At 35.3% G+C, this 17,863-nt stretch overlaps 1 protein-coding gene across 2 annotated transcripts in view; it reads right to left on the bottom strand.

Moving 5' to 3' along the window:
- Positions 1-324: 324 nt before the first annotated feature.
- Positions 325-17,863, bottom strand: part of LOC139120380 (prominin-1-A-like) — a 94,671-nt gene continuing 77,132 nt past the window's right edge. The window contains exons 20-25 of one of the 2 annotated variants that reach the window (XM_070684754.1): positions 12,987-13,067; positions 12,416-12,484; positions 11,875-11,964; positions 11,257-11,375; positions 5,278-5,310; positions 325-4,378 (exon numbers count right to left, since the gene is read on the bottom strand). In XM_070684754.1, coding sequence (XP_070540855.1) covers positions 4,288-4,378; positions 5,278-5,310; positions 11,257-11,375; positions 11,875-11,964; positions 12,416-12,484; positions 12,987-13,067 — 483 coding nt within the window. In that variant the 3' untranslated portion in view covers positions 325-4,287. The remainder of the gene's footprint in view (positions 4,379-5,277; positions 5,311-11,256; positions 11,376-11,874; positions 11,965-12,415; positions 12,485-12,986; positions 13,068-17,863) is intronic. The other variant, XM_070684755.1, reaches the window with a different exon arrangement.

Genomic DNA, 17,863 nt, shown 5'->3' on the forward strand with positions numbered 1-17,863 from the left:
CAGAAAATGGCTGTTGACAGTCACACAACATTTCTGGCAACCAACAGTATTGATGCATTTTTGTGTTCTGATTGTGGGAAATGATCCATGTGGTATAACTCAACATTGATCTCAGAGATATGTCTGTATTTCTCTGTGCATTTTTGATGAGCACTGATTTCCATAATAAGGACAATGTGGCCTTGTCTTTTCCTGGTGAGCTGATTTTGATAAATTTTTGATAAATGTACCGATTTTGCCTGGTGCACACAATATGTCTATGACACAATCAATGCAATATTCACCCTACTCATTCCACAGTAATAAACAAGGTCAAGTCATTCATGTTTTTTATTCATTCTTTATTGAACTTTGTTGAAATAAGACTTCACAGTAACAATGAATACAATTCATTTTCTCTTGATAAAAACAATGTGTGTTTCTATGCAAAAAAGATCTTGATCTGCACTCTACATAGGCCTTGAAGACATCTCTCAAAAAGCTAGCCAGATGGCAAAAAAACTATCCACTACCTAGTACCTAGACTCTTCTAGCTCTATATAGCACCTACTCTGTTACTGAAAGAAAGCAAATCACAGAGATTATAGGTTGTAAAACTTGTCAAACATTAGGCAAAGCTTCTGCTTGAATGTTGGGTGGGGAGTAGGGGCCAGATCTGGCCATTGGAGGAATCTAGTTCATATTTTTGGCGTGTTAACTATTGAGAATGCCCCTTGAATTTTGTGAGATGTGTACACGCAAGATCGTTTCTCGGTCAACAGCATAAACTGTTTGACTACTCAAATGAATTTGGAAATTGGAATTCAAAACTGATATTTGGATGACAGACAGTGGGTTGTGACTGCCAAATTTAACCAATGATGGTTACCTCTCTTCTCAGTGAGTTCAAGAAATATCAAACGGAATTCAGCCAATGCTGAAAGCATTTCTGCATTGCATGAAAATGTTACTGAAAAGCTAAAAATATCTAGTTTTTGTTTCTTAAAATATATCATTGGCAAAATGAAAGGTTTGGACATACAAATACTTGAGTACACTGAGTTCAAACTATGTGGATTGTTATGTACAAATGTCATACCTGCTGGCCTTTCACTGTTCAGGTTTATTGTATTAAAAATCTCACATTTCAAGTAAAAGTTGGTAAAACACAAGGACTCCATTTAAAATTACTGTAACTACACAAAGTATGGTGTCTTGCTACAGTGCTAGTATCCAATACATGTCTTGAACAAGAACTTATTAATTGTTAAAGAGAAAGTTGAACAGCTGGCAAAGTTGTGGACATATATCTCTTAGTGGTACTTTATTGTGGTGAATGAAATCATGCTTGGGAGGCAGGGGTGAAATTAGCTCAGCTGAAATGGCATTGGTGGCTGATTTGCATAATGATGATGTCACAGCCATCTTTATGCAAATTGGCCATGGGTATGTGAATGTGTGATGAGCTGCAGTGACTACTAGCATAGCTCTCTCAGCTACTGGTAAACTAATGCACTGGGTTTGCATAGTTGTGGACTTTTAAAAAGCTCAATACAGCTAGGGAGAAAATCACTATAAAATTGAAATCAGTGTTGATGAGAGACAGCAATACAGAATCACATTTGTACATGTACAGTACATGCAAGCTGTTAAAAACCCACATCTTTGTGAATCTAGTGTATTTCCTTTTGTACTATGACAGTGAAAACAGATTTTCAACAATATTTTATTTCAATATTTCATATATTTTCAAAAAAATTACCAACACACTTGCATTGATTTGTAGATTGGTTGATAATGTATGCATACAATATGAAAAAATTCTCCACAATCATCCACAACAAATGTATATCTGCCCTCAATGCAACAAGCAATTCAATTATTATTATTATTATTATTATTATTATTATCATTATAACATATGCAGTTAATAAAAGCAAATGCATTCACTACTGCATTTAAGTAAACATACTAGGACATTTAAAATTTAAAGTTTTAAAATTTTCTAAATGTACATATATTAAGCACTTTATTCATTTTTAAATTGGATTTTCTTCTTGACTAAAAAGGCATCTCAATTGTAAAGTTAATACACTGCTGACAATGCACATTCTATCTTCAAAAAACGTGACTTTTACTTCACATTCATGTCAACTTGAGCATTGAAGTACACTTTCACATGTACCTGTACTTGACTGTGTTGGTCATATTTTCTTAGTGTAAACAATTGAAATGTTGCATGGAAAGTCATTAAGTTTTTGAGGGGCAAGGGGTTAAGCAATATAACCAACTAGCCTGATACTTTGCATGAGAATGTCTCTTTTGTATTGCAGCAAAAACAATACACGACAAAGTCATTGTCAATTACATTAACTTATTCTTGGCAATGGTCCCTGGGGCTCAAGTCTCATCAATGCAAATTTGTATGTATCCATGGTAACAGAAGTGGAGGCATGCAAACCATAATTACCCATGGATCTCAAAGTAGTTTAGGGTGTGCACTTGTTTTGCTATTGGCCGGTCATCTACATGGAAATTAATGATTGGCTGCTGCCAATGCGTGTGACCAAATAATGCAAAATTATCCTCTTTAAAACATATTTTACATTGCAATAAAAAAATCCATACTCAAAAAAAAAGATTGTGATGATCAAACCATTTCATAAGAGTTTAATTGCAACTAGAGTCACATCACTTGAAAGTTTAAATAAGGTGCTTTGACCAGCATGCACCATGAAAAAATCCAATGTTTTGCACAGTGAAACTGTGAGACATTACTTTTCAATATAATGGTGAAAATATTAAGTCATGGCAAATTTTTTCCGTTGAACACCAGGATGTTAAGTGTTGATTTTAAATGGCCAGCAGTTGTAACTTTTGAAGATTTTTTTCACTATTTTTTCTTTGTATGTCTATGGCAAGTTCTTGTCCTACTCTCCATAGAATGTAGAAACACCCACTGTTTAGATTGTCAACACAGCATCTACACTTGTAAAATGCATTGTTGTTGTTTACATTGGAACTCTAAGCTGGACCAAAATTTACTTGTCAACAATGAAAGCGCAGCATACACATGCACTGGCTAAGCTGACAAGCTGAATACTGTGTATCTCAACATGCTTTGGGGAGCAGAAAGAGACACTCTAGTTGACATTAAAAACAAAAGTTACAAAACCATCAAAAGTTGCAGGAACTCATATGTTAAGTAGTTTCAAAGTCTTTCATTCTGTGAATGATTTTGTATCATTACTGACATTGCACGGAGGGGAGAAGATTTTGAGAAATGTCCAACTTGTGTAAAAAATCACAAAAAGTGGACATGAGAGATCACTTTCAAAGACGACTGAATCCTGTGAACATAAAGTATATACAGAGATACTAAATACAGTAACAGCATCCATGCTTGAGAATCATTGAACAAAAAACCCAAAAGTATTACAAATCTATATCTTGAAAATGTAAAAGAAAATGTCAATTCTAGCTTTGAAAATGGAAATAAAGCATTTCTTTTTTGTTTAATACTCTTAGCTTATTAGCAGTAGATCAGGATTCAAGTTCTATTGTAAAATGTCAAAATTCCTCTTGTAAAAAATATTGAAAAAGAATATCTCAATAGAGTCTTCAATGACTTTAGTTCAAAGGCAAAATAGAAATCATTTCAAAACTTCAAAAAAATAACTTAAAGTATACTTAACTGAAAAACATATTTGTTTCTGAACTTAAATATATGTGGCAGTGTATTGCACTTAGAAGTTTAACTTTCGGGAAGTGGAAAAATAAATGTGTCAATTTTTGATACGTTCAGGTAATGGAGGTGAAATGACAGATTTAGGGTAGCAGTAATAGAAATTTATGAATGGTATCTTAAGGTGGGGGAGGGGAAAGGAAAGGGATCTTTACCTTACAGAGATGCATGCTTGGTTTACTCAATTTTTACATTGTGAAAAGCCTACAAAGTTTGAAAAGTTTATGAATAAATCACTATTGCACTGCAAAAAACTAAAAAGATCTGTATTTAAGCATGCAAAGTTTAAACTGTTACTTATCATTCTTTATGTTTCCACCCCTGTTTCTCTGTATTAAGGTCTACACTCTCCACTGAAAACGAGGATAGAGGATGGGACAAACCATGGCAGTGAAAGGGTTAAGCTAGAAAAACACATGTAGGGGCTGCAACCATTTTCTCTATTGCATTTCTACCCCGTTTCAAAGTTAAAGTGCCAACAAGTGAACAGAAACAAACTGGGGCATACCAAGGCATCCATGGAGTCGGGGGAGACTCTATAGTGGCATATTACGCTTACAAACCTACTTAGGAACCACAGAAGGTAGGACCAAGACTTTAACTGGTGGAGGAGATCTTGGCTGGCTATTGCGATCTGATGGACTTGATGGATATCTGGAATGAATGAATGAATGAATGAATGAATGAATGAATGAATGTCTGCATGAATGAACAATGAAAAGAAAAAACTGAATAATTCACATTACAACAAAAATGGGATACTATGTTTGGAATACTGACAGGTTTATGAACTCTTGTTTATTGGATGCATAACTGCAAGAGTGACTGAATGAATGAAAGTACGCATGAATGAATGACATTAAAAAATAGAAGACTAAACACCATATGTGCCTGTCAGAATTCTGAAAATAATCACATTTTAATAGGAAATAGGTACTATTTCTTGATTTCAATGATGTGAAAAGATCACTTGTTAACAATACAACAGGATTTCTTTCTATTTGGTACTGAAAGCTTACTTGGTATTGGCTAAAAGAGATTTTATCACCATGGTTACCAATGACTTTGACAAAGTCACGGTCTTTAGACATTATTCGTAATCACGTCTATATTGATTGGGAAGTATTTAAGTCAGTTAGAATCTTGAAGTATGTTGAAACATAGGTCTATAAGATAATTACTGAACAGGTGAAATAAGCAATGATATGTTTGATGCGTATGAGAAATACTGCAAGTACTATTTTCACTGAGTACCATGCAATGTTGAGCCAACTATCACCTATAGTGGAGTAAACTATCACAAACCACAAAATTCAGCATGAAATAAGCTTGCATCTTGATCTCATCATACTATGTATTGGTATTGCCATATTCAAGTTCATACTTAATTTAAATTATTTAAGAAAGTGTTGTTTTTCTTGACATACAGAAATGCAGTACTGTTATTGGTGTAACATTCAGGGACCAGGGAGGTGACACTGCCAATCTTTTGAAGGAAAGATTTTGAATAAAAATTACAAAAGGAAAGATTGTTACATAATCGTCATACGTACTCTTGCAACGGAACGTGCACTTCTTCTTTAGCCCTGGTAATCAGAAAGAAATAAGAGTGTGTTAATGTTATTTACCCAATAATACACCAAAGTTTGCTAGAGTCCATTATGGGCTGGGATGGGGTACATTATTGCTATTATTTTACAGTTTTGGCAATGCAAGGTAACTTGTTGATGTAAAAAACATCTAGGGCCACAATATTGGATATTGATCAGATACAGCATCGGTAATAATCTTGGGGATGACGTCACAAAGTGAAAATTCACTGCTATTGACAATAGCTATAATATGCAACACTGAGCTGTACGAGATGACATTTGACAGTGAAGTTCTGCTTCTTTCTACCAGTAATCTATAAATTGAAGATAGTCACGTGTTGGGCTTTTTTATTCATACAATTGCTGTACAGTTGTGATTTTGTCAACGGGAAAATGCTAATGACAATGCTTTTGGTGGAGTGCGGTAAATGTGAAAGTATAAAAGCCATTTGCAACGACTGCTTCTTGAGCAGTATGTCACAGTTGTGACAAACAGTGTGATAAAGCAATTGTATGTCATGGTGAGTCAAAACCACCGTGCAATACACCATCAAGTCATTATTGCTCATCTATTGAAACCATGACAACTTGATCTCTGAAAATTATTCACAAAGTAAAATGCAAACAAAAAGAAAAAAAAACACATGCACAAAGTCTGACATAAATGAACCACTTTAAACATCCTTGTAACTTAAAGCTATGCACTTGCCAGCCAAGCAAGGACAAAAATTCACCAATTTTCATCTTCAACTTACCCCCAACTATTCAAAATCTCAGAGTATGCAGGCAAAGTGTGAAGAAGAAAAGTTCAAGATTATTTAATATATTTCATCATTAAATACTGGAGAGAGAAATCAACTCATATATTACAATACAAATATGTCTTTCATTATAAATACTCAATAGTTGACTATTATTGTTCTAAATGACTCCTACTTAGCGTCAACTTTTAATTACCTTTTGGAATAAAGACAATGGATTCCAAGACAAAAATCAGACGCAGACTAAAAAAGATTACACATTGTTCATTGTTACAGTAATGTTACCATCTCCACTGGCCACTTTTTTCTGATACATTAAATTTTGATTGTAAAATTGTCATGGCCATTGCATTTTATATGCTTTGTGTTTTAACTTACGTTTTACTTTTTATTCAAGAGTTTTAACAAATATGTACATGGGTTTGAGGAAAGCTTACAAAAGCGGATGGAAGTCTGATGCAAGAAGGTACCTAAACTCCATAAATTGTTATTTCACTTTTGGTTTTAAAAGTGACCACATATAATAGGAAACAATGTACAACTTCACATTGAGGTGGGGGGGAGGGGAGGGGGGAAAGAATATAAGACAGGATGCTATTGTTTTAGATTTTATGATAACTTGTATACTATGTGAACACGTTCTTGGAACATACAGTGAAATTCCTTAAAAAGTAATGCATACGATAGTCAAATTTGAGGTTAATAATGAAGTATAATTAGAAAGCTCTGGTTCAGGAGACCGTGCCCACCCCATTTCCTCTTTACCACAGTCAGTTTGAGAAAAGACAGGAGGATTTTCCCTCCCATACATGAGCTGTATCACTGTCGATTTCATAGAAACACGGTGTGACATTGAAATTTACAACTTGTAAGTGACATTACTTGGAGTTGAACCTGTCAGTTCAGAACTTGGTTAATAGATGTTGATATAAGATACATGGTAATAAAACAGATACATGGTAATAAAAGATTGAATTGAGAACTTCCATACATCACAAACTGTGTTCCTGAAAACATTGAAACTAACACAAATCCTAAAGACTACTTCATATTTGAAACTTGAAAAGTACTAAAATCATCTGTTCATAAAAAAGTTTGAATTATCATCTTGATGTTGGGAGGAAAAGTTGAATTTCCCTGTGACTCCCATAGGGACACAGGAAACCAATATACACATATATTTCACAAACATGAAAACTTCAAGACACACATCTCATGCGACAAAAATTATATCTGGTTAATTTTTTGAACCAAAAACATTTCAATTTCTTTCAAAGAATGACAATATGGACAGAGACATTATCTTTCAATATGGTATATACAGCGACTTGGTTGCCTACTTTTTTTATTCAACTTTTACAAAATTGAATATATTTGGTATAATATATAATATAAAATGTTACATTGATATTTTATTAAAATTGTAGCAACACTAGGCCTTTCTATCTTTCTATATACTTATTATACTATATTTCTATACAAATTTCTAATAGCACATTAAAGTGTTATTTGTTTTCAGAAAGTCAGTGAGGACATCTTTGGCCATCTCACAAACTTAATGGCATAACCCAACAGTTTTCAATAGTGAGGTCAGACCTTCCCACTATGACTGTAAAGATGAATGGAATAATGAGATGCCTGCCACTTTTCTGTATTGCTTTTTAACTAGAAGTTATATAACACAGCAGTACCTATACCGGAGACACTGATGTTTTGTTCCGAAATCTGGAATGTAGCAAGGAAGACATGCTTTGTTGTCATGTCGTAGAAGACGTTGCTTATATTACATGCATGACATAAAATCTATTACTACTGATAGATTCAAACACTTTGGATATTAAGGAAGCTGGTTCACTATTGACACACTGAAGACTCAAACTAGAACATTTTGAAAATGCGATAAGTAACGTGCTCAAGAATGAATCACAAATTAAAAAAATACACGTGTCAATGACACTGTCCTCCCATTTTACAGAGATACTAAGTACTAGTACACACATGACATTGCATTCTTACAGGTTGATTACTAAGAAAACTCCATTGCAAATCCACATTAATCTTATACCCCAGCAATATGAAATGCTCCATCTCATAATGACTTTGACACATCTGACAGAAAACAACCCTAGGATCAAGACTATCATGTTTTACAGCAATCCAACAAATACTTAGGAAAAACTATTTTTTGACAAAAAATGGGAAAAATTGCCCCAAAAATACAAATATGAAAATTTCACCACAATTTGAACAAATCTGACAAAGGCCAACCCTAGGATCATACATACAAGTTTTCAAGGCAAGAGGATGAGCGCTTTCAGAAAAGAAGATTTTTGGACAAAAAACGGGAAAATCGCCCAAAAAATACAACTTTCAAAATTTCACCACAATTTGAAGAAATGTAACTTAAGTCACTATAAAGAGCCTGCATACCAAGTTTCAACCAAATCTGGCCAGTGGTTACAGGGTTTTAGCAATTTGCAGGATTTTTCCTTTTTTTACCCTCATTTGCATCTTTTTGACTTTGACATGTTCATTTCAACAAATTCACATCTCCACCCCTGGGTGCACCTGTCCACCAAATTCTAAGATGGTAGGTGCTGCGGTTTAGGAGGTTTTAATGTGGACGGACATACCTCCGCACATACTAACTAACATACATACAGACAGACAGACAGACAGACAGACAGACATGCATACATTTATTTTAACAGCTTTTAGCCGCCAACAGCCGACCAACTTGTCAATATCAGCTTGTTCAACTTGATACTACTGCTTATAATAATATAAACGAGAGTTAATTACATTAAAAGTAAACAAGACTTGCTTATCAAGATTTGCGTCACAAAAAAACAGCATATCTGTCAGGTTATAAAGAATCTTCAACTGGCATTTTTATCAGTATTTTCATCGAATTTATGCACATTTTAACTTTCAAATTAACATTGAAAGTAAGTTCTGTTGAATAAGTTGAGCCTGTAGGTACTCAGACAAAGCACACAGAAGAGACAAATGTTTGCAACTTAAGAAGTTCAAGGTCATCAAAAGCATTATAAGGAATCATGTAACACTTTCACTGCACTGTTTACACAAATTGCATAATTGCTATAAATAGCACATAAGGAATCTTACAGCCCAGCTTTACCATAAAAACCCTATCACTTTGACCACTCTTTTAATTGACCACTCTATTTTTTTCCTCAAAAAGTAATTTTATTTTATCCTTACCAAGTCAACCATAAATGGAAATTGGAACTTTCTCTATCTCTATTTATTTGACCAACCTATCATGACAAACTATTATGAGCAATTTCTTTTAGATAACATACAGAGCACAATATATGACGGTTCAGAATATGTCAAAGTTGGGATTCAGGAAAGTTGCCTTTACATGTTTGAATCCTCTAAGATGGTAAGCATTTCACCATGAACTGTCAAAATAGTTGAATTTTCTAATAATGCTACACTAAAATTATTTTGGCTTTGTTGATTCCTAATTAATTCAATTATTTAAAATCATATTAAATATTTTTTTGGGGGTGAATTGATAGGGTTTATACAGTACAAGAGTTACATACAGTGTCAGTCAAATTCAGTTAAAACATCAATTACCGTCTAACATTGCATCATTCCTATAAATAGCACCTAAGCCTTGAACAGTACAATCATAATCTGCTCATTCACACAGGCAGTACTTGACTTTGAATGAATGACCTACTACATTTCACCTATGTACCAAATTTGAAAGCATGACAAAAAGTACCACAAAATTTGCAAATTTCAGCATGAGTTCACAGAGTCATCTTCAGGTCACTCCTAGGAACCTGCACACCCAATTAGAAAGTAATGGCATACACAGTTTCAAAGATTTTTTTAACCAAAAATGGCAAAAATTGCCCAAAAATACAAATATGCAAATTTTGCCATAATTTTGATGAATTCTATTTTCAGTTATCACAAGGCACCTGCACGCCAAATTTTAAAGCGAACAGACCATTGCTTTCAGAGAAACAATTTTTACTGAAATGGCAAAAAAAATAGAGAAAAAATTCATAAAAATAGAAAGCAGCCAATATTGACACCATATCTACATGTTTGAATGAGTAGGGCCCAAGGTACCTAAAACCAAATATGACAATGATCAGAAGAGTAGCTCCTGAATTATTGATTTTTGACCATTTTCGCCCTTTTTTCTACCTCATTTGCATATACATGAGACTTAAAAGTTCATTTTAACAACGGCACATCTGCATCATATATGGCATCACTACACCAAAAATCAGCTTTATACGCGCAGCAGTTTCGGAGTTTTTGCGTTGGACGGACAGACATCCATACATACATACATACATACATACATACATACATACAGACAGACATCTCACATACAGACTTTTTACAACCATATAACCTCCCAATTGCCATATATGTATGGCAAATGGGAGGTAAAAATACACGCTTCAAAGAAGAAAACATTGCACAGCTAAGAGATTCTTCACTAAATTGTAACTATAAAGTACTGTTCTATGATTTTTTTTCAAATTCCAACTCTTCTCTCACAAAGGCTGATGTGAATCTATGCCGGATAATAGCGCCCTCTGCAGTCAGAGGTATCATGACCTGCCATGTGACTTCACAGACAGCTATCTGTTACTCACACATCATAACAAAAATATTACACTGGAATATTCAGCCTCTTTTTAATGCTATTGAAGCTCATTTCACTTTGAGCAAAACAAACAAACGTCTCTCAGTAAATAAATTCAGGTGACACTTTTGAGCATTAAAAAAGCATCATATTAACCATAGACCCTCCAAAAGGAGGGTCTACGTATAACACTTCTTTTTCACCAAAGGAATGGAAAAGCCTTGCCAGACACTACAGTATGAGTGTATAGGACGTACATCACTCAAAATAGTCTTTTCTTCCAAAGACTTCCAGTTTTAATTATTTGCACCTCAGGAATGTTGAAAATAATCCCTTCCATAAAACCCCCTAACTTCTTGCTCTTTCTTGGACTTTATTGATTACCTGAACACAAACGTTACAACACATACACACGTACAAAATTGTACGACATGGTAGACCATGTGAGTAAACTTGTAAACATTACACATTTAGAGATCTTGTTCATGGATTTCCCTGCAAAATGATGCGATCATTTGCTTTTCATGAACTTACTCGTCTTGACAGCCTTCCTCATACTCCATTCTGCGGTAATGTTTGGCTAACTTGATGGCAAAGATGACACTTGGAATGAAGAAAAACAAACACCAACCAAGAGAAAACCAGAAGCAGTTCTGAAAATGAAATCATTAACCATTAATTAAAACGGTGCAAAAATAATTTCAATAATTATTTCAACACTTTGCCTTCTTTTCTGTAATGTAAATATTGATTGAAATTGACTACATTTAGAATGAAATGAAAGATATCCATCATCTTCACCGAGTATTTATAATAATCACTTTTTCATAGCAGAGAATGTTATGATGCTGCTGCTACATTGAACAGGTGGTTAATAATGACTGTACTATGCAAATGCAAAAATCAAACACTATACAAAAGAAACTGAACTTTGTCGCATTAAGTCAATTTAACTCAATGAAAGGAGCTAGATGATAAAAGTTAACATGAACAGACAGACAGAATTTGTTATTCATAAAACTTTCATTGTATTGTTTTTTTACTTCATTTTCTTTCAGAAGTAACTTCATACCACACCACATCAAAGACTCTTTCTGTTATCATTGGCAGACACTGAACAAACACACTAAATACACAGAAATCAATACTCACAAATGAATCTATAAGGTAGGAACAGAAAGCTATCTGCATTGATTCATACAGATTCCACACTGGTGTACAGCGTCCTAATTCTGTTGACACCTGAAACATAAAACAGAGTTCTATTTCACTTAAAATGCCTGACAGATGAAAAGAAGTTCACTCAAAAGGTTAAAAGAACACAACAAACCAAAGGATATCAACTTCCTTGTGACAAGGCATTGAAATGATAGCATATACATGTATAATCAACCTTTGATTTTTAGGATTTGAAAATGTCTTCGGTTCTTCTGATATCTCAAATTTCATTTTTTTAAATTTATTTATATTGATGGTTTAACTTTGTAATAAGTAACAATTTGATTGATGGCTATTTCTTGGCTATTAAACTTTGTTGATGGTGTTATTACAAAGAAAAGATAACACAAGACACAGTTCCTTTAGGTTTTCTTTTAGCCACACAGAAACTGGCTATGCTTCAGAGAATAGAATTGAAAGTCACTTGTATACTTGCACTTTCACTGACAAGAATAACTGAAAGATTTCAACTTACGACTGTCTCTACATGTCTTGCATATTGATCTGCATAACGTAGTACCAGGTTTTGATATTCAATTAGAAGCTGTGAAAGTGAAAAGAAAAACAAGACATTTAAGTACTTCACTGAGTGACACTTTACTTTAAAACATCACTGTAATCAGTGCGGATTTCTCTAGTTTTCATACTTTTGTATTATTCTGTGATGGAGCAAGTAATGTGTACCTAAAAACACAGATCGAGACCATAGCCTAAGACTCCAAGAGTTAAACTGTACCTTAGGATGGATCAGTTCTTGATTGGATATTTTGCAATCTGTGATGATTACTGAGCTGTTTTCTGGAATACCGTTGAGACACTCTCAACATTTGAAACATTAAAATAACTTCTGTTTTCACTATTTGTGATTCACTATTACTGGCTACCAGCCTTGCATAGGATTATTGTGAATTACTGGTAATTACAATCACTTGCAATTAACATCACGGACCCTCTCTCACGTATACATCTATGAAACATAGATTGACATAAATTTTGCTTGTTTCTCAAAACATCTTGTCATTCTTATGATGTTCAAGATTACTTACATTTTGAACAACTTGACCTCCTTTATCTTGTATAAAATCCTGTGCTGTCTCTGCAGTGTCTAAGACAGAACTGATATCACCCTGTTAAAACAAAAGTTTCAATCACAGCTGTTAATCATGCAGTAAGTTATTCAAGTTTGTGTGAAATATCAGCTGCATAATTTTTTTAAAGGCATATTCACTTGAATTCTGACCAATGGATCATGGTTGAAGAACAACTGATAATCTTTGCCCAGATTGTAACATCTAAATTAAAGTATAACGTTTACTGTTTCACAGAAGTACATTACCATGATTTCCACTCAATGTTACAGATGTCTCCCTAAGCAGGATATACATGTAGTCTAATAGTCCATATTCAGTGTTCTCCCCAGGCCATTTTAGCGTAGCGGTCCCGCTACGCTTTCACCTCTCCCCGCTACGCTTTGATTCTCCCCGCTACGCTTTAAAATATTCCCGCCATCCTTTAGTTCACACGCTAGTGCTCTGCGCGCGTAGCTACCAGCTGTTGCATGCATTGTCTACACATTAGCGCTCACTGCAACTTTCAACCTGGTGAAAGAGTGGAACGTGTGAAGTATGGTATGCGTCCGATAACTTGTCCGTAAGTGTTGAGAGGAACGTTAAAACAATAGAAGAATCGGCTGGGTTGTTCACAAGTTTTCATTCTACAACGACTATTACGACCAACAAAGACCTTTAGTCGAGGACAAGTATTCACAGAGTTAGGCGGTGTAGCACTAGCGGGGCCTTTGATCACATTCCCATGCTTTGATCAACGAAATGGACCGCAAAAGAAACAAAAGAAGCAGTTGACTAGTGAGGTTGATTATGATTTTACAACGATGATCTCTTTTTTTGTCCGAGTATGATCACGATCGCGATCGAGTTCACATCGCATAAATTCCAATATGGCGGCGGCCATGTTGGCCGACGTGTTTATAACGTGTTGACATTGATCCTGGCGTCGCGTGTGGTTCCACTCTGACACGTTCTCTGAAAGATTTTACACCTGATTTTCGAGTGATTCTAGTCGTACTGAGTTCATGTCTTGTGATCATCTTGGTGGTATTTTTAAAATCAAGAATCGAACGACGATGTTCAGTGGCAGTGGTTAGGGGGGGGGGGGGGGGCTGGTTGAAATTGATCCCCGTGATGAAACATTATTCGCGGTGTTTGTCGTTCAAAAATGATATAAAACTCAATTACATTTGAATTGTGTAAAGCTTAAACTTATGAATTTTCCTCTTTGTTGGCAATTTTTGACAATTTTATTAGCAATATATAATGAAACTCCAATCAGACGAACCATTTCTTGCTTTCAATCTGAACTTGCTGTTACTGTTTGAATCTTCTATTTTAATTGCAATTGTACTATACTGTGATGATTTATTTAAGTGTAATAAAGAGTTTCCATGATGTTCAAATTGCATACTTGTGTGTTACCATTGCATTTTGTTGTGAGTGTACATGAATGCATGGGTGCATGTGCAAGCTTATATCCATATGCAAATGTAAATTAATGATATGCAAATGATTATGCAAATTAGCCGCTACGCTTTTGCTTGATCCTGGGGAGAACACTGATAGGGTTTGTTGGGTAACTTATTTATTAGTGATAGTGATGTGTGTGTGTGTGTGACATTGGCTGCTGACACAGATTCAGACAAATTCGCTCTGCTTTTCAACCCTTAAGGGGCTGCATTATCTAGTGTTACGTAATACCCAGCCACAGGTAAACAATTTGTGCATGTTACCTTTTCAACCCATAGGAATTTTTTATTCCTGAATAAAATGTGGCAAACCCTATATGATTCATGATCCTTATAAGATATCCTATCTGATTATGGTAGTTATGATATCATATTTACACAAATTTAGCAGAAATTTGGGGTAAAATCTCAGGATTTTGGTCAAAAATTAAAATTTTTCAAAATAAACCTGAAAATTCCCAAAATTTACATTTAGATACGGAGTGGATGTTGCTGTGGTGGTTGAAATGAGAGTTAAATATTACATTGACACAAAATGACCAAAAATATTGAAATTTTAGAACTCATTTGCATATTTTTTGCATAAAAGTATGCAACTGAAATCTTCTCTATCTGTGAAAATACAGACAACTTTCCTCTGCAAATGACACATTTGTTTCAAATAAAATAAGTAAATCATCGAATATTCCTTGAGAAAATTTAAACGTCTTTATTCCTGCAGCTTCTGATTGGATCCTTTGATTTGCACTATTTAAAGTTTTGATCAGAGCATCAGTGATATCAATATATACCATATCTTTCCCATTCTTGTGATTCAGTAATTTCTCGATCAGATTTGAACTCACAACCAACGAGTGATGAAGTCAGCCACTGATTCTTGTTAAAATTTTGAGACAATTTTTTTCTTATTTAACTCTAAACTCTGATGTCATTGTTAATTAGCCTAACTGTAGCCTAGAATCCTATTCGTCTGCTTGCCTCCGTACCTCCGACCCTCTCCTGTCTAGTCTCATGAGCAGTATTTCAAGCAAAAGTGGTAAAAACTGCTCATTTATATGTCATTGGTCGCCAACTGAGACCGTGACGTCACTAGCGTCCCTTTCAAAGTCAATCACTGAAAATGACCCTCGCATGATTGACCTATGACTTTATTGGGCAGAGCTACAGTGTCAACACAATTAACATATTTGACGTCATTTTCCGCGTCATTTTCTCGCCAGGAGAGACGTACTATGTGTACTGCCGACTGGATTTTGAAAGTCACTGATTTATCAACTCGCACCAAAGGTACTAGTGACTATGAATGCTGGTGGAATACATATACAAACGCGGTCACGAGTTTTGAAATCAATCGTTCTTGTTACAGTACGCTTATTGACTCACGCCTAAGTGACGTGCGTTTTCTGAATGGTGATAGAGCGGTTGTACCAGTACATTTATTTCAGCCTCTTTATTTGGAACTATCTATTTTCATCGGTCGATTTATGTTGTTTTGCTATTTCCGTTGACGTTTGAGCGCATACTCAAGTTTTGGCAAATCTTGCCAACATTTGTCGCACATGTAGGGCGAAATGTGAATTGACTCATCCACGTGGACGCCAGTAACTTTCGCCAATCTTACTGTGAGCGGCTCGTTATCTTGCCTTGCAAACACATCCCATACGCGTGTCTTGCCAACAGCTACAAAGGCGACAAAAGTCGTGCACCTTACTTGGACGTTTTTACCGGGGTTTTCGTCAGACACGGTGTCATCTTGCAGCACAAACTGCAACCACTCTCGTTTTTTATTCAACTCCATTTTCATGGCTTTTTAAACGTACGTCTGTTTTTAATTAAGTGGATCAAAGAGCCGATAGTCCTCATAACATCATAGTGGCATCTTGTAGATGTCGAAAAATGCCGAATCTCGCTGTTAACATCAGCAATAAACGACGTCACTTCCAAATTCTACCCTAGTCAGCTCATTATTCTATTGCAGTTTTGCGTTTTTATATCGAAATATTCAAAACAGAAATAGGTGAGTTTGTCTGCAACACGCAACGCTGTAATTCTTTATGTTGATTTACCAGATTGAACAACTTGACTGTGCCATGCATGATCATAAATTAACACAATACAGTATATCAGCTTGAAGTTGTTGATGCTACAGTATGATTCTATGTTGTGATCCAGGCTATTTACTTGCCATAGTTACATAACATGGAATTCATGCCGAAGGCCATTTGCTGGCAATCTAACAGTGTGTTGGTGCATGTATACATGATGTCCTGTGATGCAATAGGAAGACAGAGATCTTTCCTGTTGCATCACATCACTGTCTGATAACTTCAATTTCACGCTGCCCTTAACTTTCTGACAAACTACCCTGTGACCTTGGTTGCATTTCAGTCCAAAAAGTAGTGAACTTGGTTGCATTTAACTCCAAAAAATATTTCAAGTGAGTCAAGTATTTGTACTGCAACTATAGACAGTCGAGAAAGACTGTCTATGCTGCAACAAGTGACATGTTCAATCCTACCTCACACAAGATACCAGTAAATAATAACCTAATGGTGTTGTTTGGCTTTCACAGTTCACTGACCTACAAGTCATTACCCTCTGGCAACAATTCAGTAATCTGTTCATCAGATTCCTTGCATAGCACCTGGAGCAGTGTTCTCCCCAGGATTTTTGTAGAAGAGGGCGAAGACGTGGTGCGAAGCACCACAAGCGACCGCTTTATCGGTCGCGGGGGGAGGTCAGGAGGGGGGTGTCCCCCCTTCTGCCGTTGGAGCTTTTGAAAAACAGAGATTAAAATGGTGTTATTTGGTGGCACTTGGGGAGTATTTTTTTCAGATTTTTTTCGTATAAAAAATTCAAAGGAAAGGAGATCTGAGACAGTGTTTCATAACGTTTATTACAGTTCACTGATTTCAATTATGAAGATTACATTTTTTGAAAACGAAAACATAGCGAGAGACATATATTTATTCATCGATGTCAAAATGATCACGGTGACCATAAACTCAGGCTTGGGGAGCATTTTTTCAGATTTTTTTCGTATAAAAACTCAAAGGAAAAGAGATCTGAAACAGTGTTCCATAACTTTTATTAAAGTTCACGGATTTCAATGAAGATTACATTTTTTGAAAACGAAAACATAGCGAGTCTAGAGACATACAGTTATTCATCGATGTCAAAATTATCACCATAACACTCACGTGTTCTCATCCTGATACACGTCTGACCGAGCCTAAAATTAGGTTGTTTTGCTTTGGGAAGGAATACACAAACGAAATTCTAACCTCCTATAAAAACTTCAGTGTACCCTGCTGTCCTTGGTTACCCTCCAGCTCCTTGCCATGTTTACTCAGCTAAGTCGGTTACCTAATGCACGGTCCCTAT

The sequence above is a fragment of the Ptychodera flava genome, chromosome 20, assembly GCF_041260155.1.
Source record: "Ptychodera flava strain L36383 chromosome 20, AS_Pfla_20210202, whole genome shotgun sequence".
In the NCBI taxonomy this organism is placed as follows: domain Eukaryota; kingdom Metazoa; phylum Hemichordata; class Enteropneusta; family Ptychoderidae; genus Ptychodera; species Ptychodera flava.